General features: G+C 45.9%; 1 protein-coding gene across 1 annotated transcript in view; it reads left to right on the forward strand.

Moving 5' to 3' along the window:
- TMTC4 (transmembrane O-mannosyltransferase targeting cadherins 4) overlaps positions 1–12,571 on the forward strand; it is a 61,618-nt gene that overhangs the window by 34,528 nt on the left and 14,519 nt on the right. The window contains exons 7-12 of the mRNA XM_082676013.1: positions 2,238–2,330; positions 2,560–2,724; positions 3,632–3,834; positions 5,321–5,492; positions 5,581–5,712; positions 12,399–12,478. Coding sequence (XP_082532139.1) covers positions 2,238–2,330; positions 2,560–2,724; positions 3,632–3,834; positions 5,321–5,492; positions 5,581–5,712; positions 12,399–12,478 — 845 coding nt within the window. The remainder of the gene's footprint in view (positions 1–2,237; positions 2,331–2,559; positions 2,725–3,631; positions 3,835–5,320; positions 5,493–5,580; positions 5,713–12,398; positions 12,479–12,571) is intronic.

The raw sequence follows: 12,571 nt of genomic DNA on the forward strand, positions 1-12,571 counted from the left end.
CAGCACTGGTATTTGGGGATGAATCACTCTTTCTTTGGGGTGTGTCCCGTGTATCATAGGATATGTTCCTGGTCTCTACCCACTAGATGCCAGAAGGACACCCACCCTCAGTTGTGACAACCTAAAATGTCTCCAGACATTGCCAGACACCCCCTGGTGGGAGGGGGAGGACAAAATCAACCTGCGAGAAACACCGCTGTAAACCCATGCTTGTCTCAAAGTGTGGGTTTTGAGGACCAGTAGCAACTGCACCATCTGGGAGGGTGTTAGAAACTTATGATCTCAGACCCCACCCCAGGCCTGCTGAGTCAGAATCTCCCCTTAACAAGGCCCCCAGGGCTTCCCTGGTGGTGCAGTGGTTGAGAGTCCGCCTGCCAGTGCAGGAGACACGGGTTCGTGCCCCGGTCCGGGAAGATCCCACATGCCGCGGAGCGGCTAGGCCCGTGAGCCATGGCCGCTGGGCCTGCGCGTCCGGAGCTTGTGCTCCGCAATGGGAGAGACCACAGCAGTGAGAGGCCCCGCGTACCGCAAAAAAAAAAAAGCAAGGCCCCCAGGTGACTCCTACGTCCATCAGTGTTTGAGAAGCACTACAAAATTAGGTTGAATTTACATGAATAAAGATACGGTGAAATTGAGCAGGTTTCAAAAAAATCTGACTAGAATGTGGACACTTCAGTGATGAATTTCCACGGGAAGGAGGAGGGAGTGGCAAACTCGTGTTCGGCTCAGTCCTCGTGACGACATGACCCCGTCATCCCTGGGTGACTGTCCTATAGCTCCCAGGCAGAAAAACAAATGGTATAAGAAGACAGCACAGCTCAACAGGGAGCTTCTGCCTTCTAGAAAATGGTTCAGACCCAGGCAGAAATGGCCCTCTGTGACCCACTAAAATCATTCATCTAATGGGTGCATAAAATCAGGATTCTGTGAAGTGATTAACCCAGCACTGGCCTGTGTATTGGATAATTAATGGCTCCCAGCATTTATGGGAGGGGGTTAAGTAGGGAAGCCACCCTTGCTCTGAAAACCACAAATTACCACTGGCTTCTGATGATTTAGGATCTTCTTTGCCACGAAGCCCCATACTAAAAAGAGCCCCGTCATTGAGGGGCAGCTTGAACTGTCTACGCAGTGTCTGTTCTGACCACTTTACCTGCTTCCGGCAGGGAGTTCGGCCACATGACGTGGCTTGCAGTGGCCCCGTTTGTAGGAAGTCCACTGCAGGGTAGAGAGTAGAGTCCAAGGCCAGATGAGCCTTCAGCCTGTGACCATAGGTGTCATAGCTTGAAGAGCAGCCATCACCTGCTAGAAAGGAACTATCGTGATGCTACTGGAAGCTGTTAGCAGCAATGGAGCTGCAGTATCACACTCCCAAGGGCCAGTGGCTCCACATAATTGGAGTTATTTGTCACCCCCCTAAAAGTTGTGGGCAGCGGTGGCTGTCCTCCACACAGGCGGGTCAGGCTGGCCGAGGCTCTGCCGTCTTCAGGGTGTGGTCTCCAGTGTCACTCTGAATATCTCCATCATCTCTGCCACAGCTGGACAGGAAACCGAGAGGGGCGGGGCGCCCCAGTCTGTGTCCAAACCTCCAAGATGGCACGTTATCACTTCTGCCCACATCCCATAGGCTGGAACTCAGTCACATGACCATGCTTTCCTGCAGGGCTGGCTGTGTGCCCGGCAGGAAGGGAGATCTAGCGGACAGCCAGGAGTGTGAACCTGAGAGGTCTCCGGAGCCCCACCGGAGACTCTACGTTCTGCTCCCTCTCTTCCGTGGCATTTGCCCAAATCAGGCAGCACCTGGGGTTCCTGAAGTGTAATTACTTACTTGGCTGGATTTTCAAGGTTGATGACTGCCTTTATCTTCTTAGGCGTGACCACTGCACAGGTGTTGGCTCTTACAACTAAGGGACTTGAATAGTAAAGAAAAAAATGGAAGAGGGGGCCTCTGCAGAGCTTCTCCTGGGAACCCCAAAGGTCTAGCTCTCCTGCATCTTATAGCTCTTATATGCAGACTAACAGGGATTTACTAGATAATAAATTTGATATAATACATGAGCTCATTTCATAGGAACAGTAGGATTTTTCGGTTTTGTTTTTAGAGCTAAAGAGGTCATCTGTGATGATCTAATCCAGGACATTTCTTGTCTAGATTCAGCAATAAAATTGTGATGGATAATTGTTATCTAATCAGAGTTAGGCTGCCCCATCGCTGATTCCTTGCTTTGCTCTCTTAGGGTCTGAATGCCGTCTTTGACATCTTGGTGATAGGCAAATTAAATGTTCTGGAACTGGTCCGGAAGGTACTACATAAGGACCGATCATTAGAGGTGAGTATCTGCTTTTGTCTCCAGCCCAGATGCAGAAAATGTCAAGTACCAGCGGATTTAAAATGCCATTTTCAAAGTATTTCTTGCGACTTTGAATTCTAAAATAGCCAGCCCTTTAAAGCACGGTGTCAGTGCGGTTCAGCCAGAACTGCTGCACCTTTGTACCTGGCATGGCCACACTTTTATCTGAAAACTCTGAGACGTCAGGGGCCTTGCGGTGTCCTTTCAGAACACTGGCGTGCTCAGGACTGAGGGCCTCCTCTTCAGAATGAGTCTCCTGGCCTTGGGGGGAACAGGGGTGCTCTACGTGCGCTGGAAGATCATGGGCACCGGCCCTCCGACCTTCACCGAAGTCGACAACCCTGCCTCCTTCGCCAGTAGCATGCTGGTCAGGGTGAGTCCTGAGTCTGCCCTCCGATGGGTCCTCTTCTTTGCCCACCAGATTCCCAGCTCTCCCCTCCCTCCCTCCCCCGCACCCACAGAAGCTCCCATAAGCAGAACACCTCCACGTGTGTTTCCTCTCACCAAGGATGTTGTAGGATGAAACCAGGTTTTTATTAGGGCATTGAGAAGGTATAAACCCTTTGTATTTCCTTTCTAAACAAAATTAAAGAGGAGTGGTTTAGAAAATGTCAGGTTTCTTGCCAGCCTCCTTAAATTGTCCCCTAACCCCATCACTTTGGTTATAAAGGAAACTGACATGGCGGGGTTAAGATAAAATATAACCAGATTGGCAGTATCTTTTTTTTTTGGCCACACCTCGCAGCATGTGGGATCTTAGTTCCTGGACCAGGGATCAAACCCGTGCCCCCTGCAATGGAATCATGTAGTCCTGACCACCCTCTGTGGTCTCTTTAAAAGTCTATGGTGTCCAGACTTTCTTGTAAAGGTTTGCTTTTTCTGAAGGCAAGGGTATCTTAGCTGTGCCTTCAGAGACAGAAATCAAGGACCGTAGGACCCTATACTTAGGTTGTCCGGCACATGGGTGACCCCTGGGCCTCAGATTTCCTGGGTCACAGACTTTGGGCATCAGTGAGTAATCAGGACATAGTGTCACCAGAAATATAACAAATGTATAACAGAGTCTGGTGGCTTTGCTGTATTTTTATCTATTAAAAATCTCAATGCATTTAGTAAACTGCAAACTATAGCCCGTGCCCAAGTAGAACGTGGCAACATCTTATTTTATACAACTGCTCTCCTTGAGCAGAAACATATGGATGCCTCCAAAGTGAAGCTAGGATATATTTTTTTTCCAAGTTCAGTATCAAATAAATGTTTGTTTTTCTTTTGACTGACAGGCCATAAACTATAATTACTACTATTCCTTGAATGCCTGGTTGCTGCTGTGCCCCTGGTGGCTGTGTTTTGATTGGTCAATGGGCTGCATCCCCCTCATTAAGTCAGTCGGGGACTGGAGGGTAATTGCTCTAGCAGCACTCTGGTTCTGCCTAATTGGCCTGATATGCCAAGCCCTGTGCTCTGAAGACAGCCACAAGAGACGGTAAGAGGCCAAGCTGAATTTTAACTTCCACACGGGGTGGAGTCAGAGCATTTTGCTAAATCCAGCACTGATCATTTTAACGATTTTGTGGAAGTAATATCTAAGGACCTTTATTTCAAATACATGTTTATGGCCAGGATGAGTTCTATCCATTTGGAATCCATGGCTGGCTTCAACTGGTGGGGAGTGAACTTGGAGGGGGGGGGGGTTGCAGATGACTGCTTTATCTCTCCCTCCCTCTTTCCCCGTGAAGCAGCATTTTGAGATCCTTTTCGCTGTAGGTGGTAAAGAGTAATTTATGGTCAGAACTGAGAGTGTAATTGATGTGTGTTGTGCCCATTATTTCACAATTCTGCTTCAGAAAACCCTAGTGGATGCTACAGTGATTCCTTCTCTTGTTATTTGGTACAAAATAAATTGCCACCCCAAAGAGCCTGTTCTTTCTCACACCCCAGAAAAGGGAAAAAAAGGTTATTGAGAAAATAATTGGGGGAAAAACAAATGTGTTTTATGAGAAAGAAAGCTATTTAAGAAGATTTCCTTTAAGCATAAGTGTTGATGGAATTAGATTAGTAATTTCTCAAAATAAATTCAGTTTTAAGTTTACCCATGGCTTACATTGGTACGTAATTCTAAAGGGCGACAAAGCATAGTCCCAATCCACTATACACGTGCAATAGGATTTTTCTAGTACTACAGGCACAGGGTCTGGGAAGGAGCCACCGCATTTGACCTGGCTTCTTTTTTTTGTTTGTTTTTTAATTTTACTGAAGTATAGTTGAGTTACAATGTTATGTTAATTCCTGCTGTACAGCAAAGTGATTCAGTTATACATCTATATTCTTTTTCATATTCTTTGCCATTGTGGTTTATCACAGGATATGGAATATCGTTCCCTGTGCTGTACAGTAGGACCTTGTTGTTTGACCTTGCTTCTTAATTCATCCTCTTAACATCTGTGGGAGATTGGGAATGATTGCCTACTTCCAGAAGTGTTCCACTGCTCTTGGCTCTCTTTTTACTTGACTGAAATTGATGCCATAGCACCTGGAAAATGATATTAGTTTATTTCAGATTTCATGAAGTTTAAACCAGTTAAGTAGCATTACTTCTGTTAAGTCTGGCAGGGAGGGGGGACTAAATTGGTCTAATTGGGACCAATATCCATTGAGCTATTCAGCGCCTACACAGTTTAAGGTATAGTCAGGGGCAGGTGCATTCATAGGCCTCGCAAAGTAATCATTCTAACTTTATTCATGTGAATTTTGTGACATGTAAGTTTTATCCTTATGCTTGACGCTAAGTGTCTTAGTAAGATTTTTATATCTTATCCTAATGCTGCCTGGTTAGACCCTCTCTACTGATGCCATTTCTCAGTTGCTGGCATGAAAAAAAGGGGGGGCGGGCCTTTATCGTGAATTTAATGTTAAGGAGGACATGTTTCTGGAACAGTCTAAAAGTAACCATTTTAATTCTCATCTTCCAGGATCCTCACGCTGGGCCTGGGACTTCTCATCATTCCATTTCTTCCTGCGAGTAACCTGTTCTTCCGGGTGGGCTTCGTGGTGGCAGAGAGGGTCCTGTACCTCCCCAGCGCTGGGTACTGCATGCTGCTGACTTTCGGATTTGGAGTTCTCAGTAAACATACTAAGAAAAAGGTATTGGCCCAGAGCGGTGGTGCCGTTCCTGACCAAGACGACGGGTGGATTTTACTAATGACATTTCCCATGTCCCTCTCTTCTTAAGAAACTGATTGCTGCTTTCGTCCTGGGAATTTTATTCATAAACACGCTGAGATGCGTGATTCGCAGCGGCGAGTGGCGGAACGAGGAACAGCTTTTCAGAAGCGCCCTGTCTGTGTGTCCTCTCAACGCCAAGGTATGTTGGCTGCCATGTTTTAAGTTTGACAGCTGAGTAAGGAGAATGTTTACCTTCACATGGAATCCGGCATATGACCTTGATCATATACTTGGGGTTTTTCTTTTTTTTTTCTGTTAAATGATTTTGACAAAATTTATTAAAATGGCACTTAGCCAAAATAATACAAAAGAAATTATTAAAACCAGACAATGTCAGTGAAACGGCAGATTACCTAAACAAGTTTTTACTCATCTTCCAGTTGGTCCAAATCATGGATTAAAGTGGTGGCAGGGAAGGTAACTCCACATATCTAGTCTGGGGTCTGGGGAGGCCCACAGTCGAACCATGTAGAGCACACTTTTCAAAACACGTGCTCCGGCCTTCTGAAATCTGTAACTGGAAGATGATAATACCTGTGAGTGGACAGCAGTTCAGTTCAGGAAGTTTAAAGGACCCTGTGGGGTGTTCAGCAGCACACAGTTCTATCAAACCTGTGGCTTCTCTACTTGGGATTCTTTTTGCCAGATTAGGTAAAAATAAATGTACAGACTTTAAAATTGGCAGTGTTTTTGTTGACACAGTCTGGTACGAGTATGTTTCACTTGTATCCTTGATGAATTTCTTCACTTACCCAGCTGTGCCTCTTTGGGCAAAGGGGCGGGGGGGTATTGGTGGGGGAGGGACACGGGACAACAGTGCCTATCTCCTGGGTTTGTTGTGAGGCTTTAATGAAATGTGGCCTCTGAAGTGCCCTGACATGGTACTTAGAACATAGTGGGTGATCCAGAAATGTTTGCTTTCATAGGCTCCTTTTAGTCTTGGTTGTCCCATTAAATGAAAAGAAGGGAATGATACTTGCTCAAAATGGGAGGCCAAGGGCTTCCCTGGTGGCGCAGTGGTTGGGAGTCCGCCTGCCGATGCAGGGGACACGGGTTCGTGGCCCGGTCCGGGAAGATCCCACATGCTGTGGAGCGGCTGGGCCCGTGAGCCATGGCCGCTGAGCCTGCATGTCCGGAGCCTGTGCTCCGCAACGAGAGAGGCCACAACAGTGAGAGGCCCACGTACCGCAAAAAAAAAAAAAAAAAAAAAAAGGGAGGCCAAGGAGTTAGGTTAGAAGAATTCTCTGTTAGTATAGATCATTATTATTATTAAATAACGGTCCCGTTCTCCTTTGGTGTCATCAGAGTTGGAGCTTCCTAGGATGCTTAATTGTGATGGGGGAGTGGGGGGAGGATAAAAACTCCATGGAGCTCTGTCTCATTTCCACATTCTATATTTAAGAGAAAACGGTGATTTCAGGCAAAATTATATGAAGAATTCTAATGAATAGTTGATGTCTTATTGTGACCGTGGAGTGAGGGATACTATAAAAGGTGCTGACTCCTTGTTTGTCTTTTCCTTGGATTAAAAAAAACCTTGTTTGTGTTTTATAGTTAGAGGCTGAGATAAGAGTGAATTATTTCAAGCTTTTATTGTTAATTTGATTTGCTGACCTAGCCATTTGTTTTATGCTATTAAAAATAAATTGCCTGTGATTTAATTTCATAATGTTAATAGATTTGCTTTATTTTTACTTTTCTGTTTGAATGGCAGTAATTACCCCTTCTATTTATATAGTTCTTCTGCAGAAGGAACTCAGATTTCTTTGTAGAGGCTCTATCATTAATCTCCATTATTCTCCCTCGAAGGTTGTCAGAGGTTATTTTCTTTAATTTTCCAAATGAAAGAAACTGAGGCATGGAAAGATGGAGCTGACTTTATCTAAGTTAGTAACTTAGATGGTAGATAGAGGCCTGGTATAGTGCTGTGCCCAGGTTACCCTAGTAAATGAGGGAGTATGGGACATATGTGATGTTTGAGCCTATACGTCTGCCTTATGATTTCATATGTTACAGGCTAGAAAACACAGGGGGTGTGCAGATGGTCATGCACATAATCATATGTCTGTGTGTGTGGTTTTCTCTTTTAAATTTACAACATACATACAAGACCTCATCTTCAGAATGGACCCAGTAGTGATAAGCCTTTCCAAGAACATTTTTCAGTGATGCCATTCAGTATGAGCAAGATAGGTTTCTTTTTTTTTCTTTTTACTTCCCACTATAAACTGAAGTATAATAAAGTTCTCTTTACTTCCCTTTTTGGGAGTGGGGGAGCTAGGTTGATTTCAGGGAAGAGATCTCATTTAGAAAGACACTGGTTTCATTCAACTCTATTGCAGGAGATACATTTTTCTGCACTCATTTCCACCTTACATTCACTGACTATTAAGTAAGCAATTGGCACCTGGCTGTCAATTAGGCCCAGATTTACAAATGAGACTCAGTGCTGTGCCTGGTCTGCATTTGAATTACCCACAGTCCCTTGCATATGGTAGGAACTCGGTATTAGTGACTGAATTGAGACAATAGAAATTAAATTCCTACTATGGATGAGACACCAAGTATCTGATTGTATTTGCAGCCATTCTTAGTTTTCAAGGCTTGAAAGTGTGTGACACTTTGTGTCAAACCTGGGATACAATTCTAAATTCTTTTAACAACGAAAGGGATCATATACCACAATGAGGTATTTCCTTAAGGATGAGCCAGGATGGGTTATAGGATTTTTATGTGTTTAAAACATTTTTAAGTTTAACATGAAGTTTTAACAGGAAATTTGAAAGAAACTGGTTTTAGCATTGCTGTTGAATGTACCTCCTTCCCTATGGATGCTTTCACCTCGTTTGCATTTACATATCCTTGGGTTGCAACGGTGGGTTTTCTCTGTGGCTTCTGTGCTGGTTCGTTGCCTCAGCGTATGAATCACAAAGGCAGGAGGGAAAGTTCAAGGATAAATAGGCTTCTTCAATCCTTTACATTTCCGGGGGAACAAAAATCACTCATTCTTTAAACTCTAGTTCAGGTAAACTGTTTCGTAGAGGTTTGCTTTGGTTTTTCACAATGGGTTATCTAGGCAGCTGTTTTCTATTCAAATACTTCCCTCCATGTCACGCATAGGATAAGGCTGGCCTGTTTACCAGTCTTAATTATGGACAGCTTGTCTTCTAGGGGGCTGTCCAGTTTTTAACTAGTTCCATTGAATTCACTGCAGTCTGATTTTGCAAAGCAACCCTCCGCCCTCCCCTGATCTCCTGGTCCGTGGCGTCGGGTCTAACAGAACAGCGGCTCTACTGCAGAGGGCAGTTCAGCTCTTTGTCTGAGCTTTTTATTGAGAAAACAAAATTTCCCCATAACAAAGGAAAGCAGCAGGAGCTCAGGGGCGGAAGAGGCAGGAGCTGTGTTGAAGTCTGCATAGAAGCTGTGTTTGTATTCTGGGGACTGCAGGCACATACGTCCTCACTCACAGGTTGGAGTCTCCAGATTCGGTCCCTTTGTGTGTGGGGCGTGAGGGAGTGGGTAAACACTTCCAGACTGGGGCTGGGGGAGGCACAAAATCAATCCACTTCGAGCCCACTTTTCAAAACCCACCATCAAGCCATAGCATTAACTAGTCTCCTGCAAGCTATAACATAAAGATGGTAACACCTACAGATGGACAATAATTTGGTTTAGGAAGTTTAAATTATACGGAGTGTGCTGCGCAATATTATACATTTCTGTCACCTGTGATTTCCCCGTTTGTGATTCCTTTTGTCCGATGAGGTAAAAATAGATGTATAGAGTTTAAAATTGGCAGTTAAAAAACAAATCTCGGGCTTCCCTGGTGGCGCAGTGGATAAGAATCCGCCTGCCAATGCAGGGGACACGGGTTTGAGCCCTGGTCTGGGAAGATCCCACATGCCGCGGAGCAGCTAAGCCCGTGTGCCACAACTCCTGAGCCTGCGCTCTAGAGCCTGCGAGCCACAACTACTGAGCCTGCGCTCTAGAGCCTGTGAGCCACAACTGCTGAACCCACGTGCCACAACTACTGAAGCCGGTGCATCTAGAGCCCGTGCTCTGCAATAAGAGAAGCCACCTCACTGCAACGAAGAGTAGCCCCTGCTCACTGCAACTAGAGAAAGCCCGGGTGCAGCAACAAGGACCCAACACAGCCAAAAATAAATAAATAAACTTATTAAAAAAAAAAAATCTCTGTTACATATGTGCTTAAAGAATGTCACAGTGCTCTATACCCTTCCAGAAATATCAGTATTTTTGAAGACGTGCTATCACTGTAGGTTAAGATTGATAAGGCAGAATGTGATTATTCTTTTAAAAGGGGTTTTGAATGTTCAGATATAATGCTACTTGATTGTGCTCAAACCATTATTGTAATTCACCATGTATCAGTCTGCTAGGGCTGCCATAAGAAAATACAATGGACTGGGTGGCTTAAACAACAGAATTTTATTTTCTCCCAGTTCTGGAGGCCGGAAGTCCAGGATCAAGGCATCAGAAGAGCTGGTTTCTCCTGAGGCCTCTCTCCTTGGCTTGCAGATGGCCACCTTCTTGCTGTGTCCTCACACGGCCTTTCATCTGTGTGGAGGCATCTCTGGTGTTCTCTGTGTGTCCAAATTTCCTTCTCTTATAAGACCATCAGTCATATTGGATTAAGGCCTCAAAGAGCCTCATTTCAACTTAATGACCTCTTTAAAGACCCCCATCTTTCAATACAGTCACATTCTGGGGTGCTGGGGTCTAGGACTTCAACATATGAATTTTGGGGTCACAGTGCAACCCTTAACACCCAAAAGTAACATTATTTTACCTTAAAAAATAATACATGGGGTAAATGAGTGGGTCTAGAAATTGTCTTGAGCAGCCTGGCCCCATTTTCCCCCAGCACCGTAATAAATGGGTGTGATATAGTGAGAAGAAACACAGGCTTTGGAGCCTGGGTTCAAATCTAGTACCACAACCTAGGGCAAGACACTTAATGGTGCCAAAGCAGTCCCTCAGTACGTGCCAGCCACTGCTGTTAGTTATTATTAGTCACGCTGCACACTCCCAGTTGAATGACTTTTCTGTAGCATCATCTCCTCTGAGATTGCTGTTGGCCTTTACGTTGTAAGCCTCCAAGAGGAGCGTTTGATGATCAGTAAATACTTCTGGTAATAGTCCTCATGGGTCCATTTAGTTCTGCTGCCCTGGGCTCTTTGCTTCTTCAGTGTTCCTCAGGTGCCCCCACTTGTTCACCACCACCCAGCTCCGTCCGCCATCCTCGTTCTTGGGGCTGCAGCTACAGGCTCTCCCTGGACCCCCAGCATTGGCTTTCTCCTGACTCACGTGAGTTTCCCAGTGTGACTTATTTTACATAAACCTAAATCTGATTCTGACCCTCTGCCACCCTCCTACCCCTGGCTTTTGTTATGGGTTGAATTGCCCCCCCCCCCGCCCCCAAGATGTGTTCAAATCCTAAGCCCTGTTTATTTAGGAAGGGGGGTCCTTGCAGATGTCATTCAGATGTAAGTTAAGATGAGGTTATACTGGAATAGGGTGGACCCTTAATCCACTATGACTGGTGTCCTTATAAGAGAGAGCAGAGACATGGACACACGGCGGGGAGAGGGCCACGTGAAGACAGAGGCAGAGATTCGAGCGCTGCAGCCACAGAGCAAGGTACACCAGGACTGGCCGGCCACGGTCGGAAGATGAGAGACGCGTGGACGTTTTCCTCAGAGCCTCCAGTGGGAACCAGCCTTGCTGCTGCTAATTTTGGCCTCCAGAACTACGGGGGAATACATTTCTGTTGTCTCTAAGCCCCCAGCTTGTGGTCCTTTGTTACCGCAGCCCTAGGAAACTCAGGCACTTAACAGACCCCGCCCTGGCCTCCCACTTCTCTTGGGGCAAAGACTAAACGGTACCCAACACCTCTCGGGGTTCCCTGTGTAGCCTGGTCACCCCTGCTGTCTGCACTCAGCGACGCCAGGCTGCCTGTAGCTGCTCAGCCAAATGTACCAGGCTTCCTCTAGGCCAGGGACCCTGCCCCTTGCTGCTCCACCTGGGACACTTGCTCCACTGCAGCCCCTTTACCGGATGACCCCTGTTCAGGTCTCTGCTGGAAGGCCTTTTATAGGACAGCCTTCCTGACACTCAACCAGGTGCCGTCCTCAGACTCACCTTCCTCCAGCGCCCCGGCCCCTTCGAGTGACACATTTACTAATGAGGGCATTTGACTCCCATCCAGGGCTCAGGAGGCAGGGGTCTGAATGGTTTGCCCACCATTGTATCTGTAGCTGCCGACATGGTGCCTGGGGTGCACTCATTACCTAAAGGAATAAGGGAGGGAGGATTTGATTAGTGTAAAGTGGAATGCTAGTATTGCTACAGAAGAAAGGTGTCATACAAGAAAGTGCTGTATTTGTTTAAAGTACAGAATCGTCACTGTTTCCTCCCATGCATGTGTGGTTGGACTTTGCAGCTCAGCCCTAGTGGGTGCAGGTGTGTGAGAAGGAGGGGGCGTCAGGGTTTCACAGTAAAACCAGCCCAGCTTCCTAACTTCCCAGTTTTCTCTGTTGAGTTCTTTAGCCAGTATTCCGCTGTCACACTTTAGTGTTACCATCTGCTTGTCACCTCCCTTTCCTTGAATCTTTTCTTACAGGGCAGGGCACTAAAGCACCAGCAAGCTCGGCCCAGCCTCTGTAGGGGTTTAGCTGAAGTTCTGGTAGGGGCTTGTTTTTTAATACCATTATCTTTTGCTTTCGTTTAGAAGGTATGGTAGGCATCTCAGCTCTGAACAAAGAAGTCTGGCAGCTGATGGCCAATTTTTCTCTGTCTTTTCAGGTTCACTACAATGTGGGCAAAAACCTGGCTGATAAAGGCAATCAGACAGCTGCCATTAGATATTACCGGGAAGCTGTGAGGTACTGCAAGCATCCTGTCTCACAGAAGAAATGCTGTCTTTACAGTACACATGTCTTATTTTAACTTTCTAACGTTAAAAACCTGTCCCCACA

Source organism: Grampus griseus (genome assembly GCF_964374135.1).
Source record: "Grampus griseus genome assembly, chromosome: 18".
Classification (NCBI taxonomy): domain Eukaryota; kingdom Metazoa; phylum Chordata; class Mammalia; order Artiodactyla; family Delphinidae; genus Grampus; species Grampus griseus.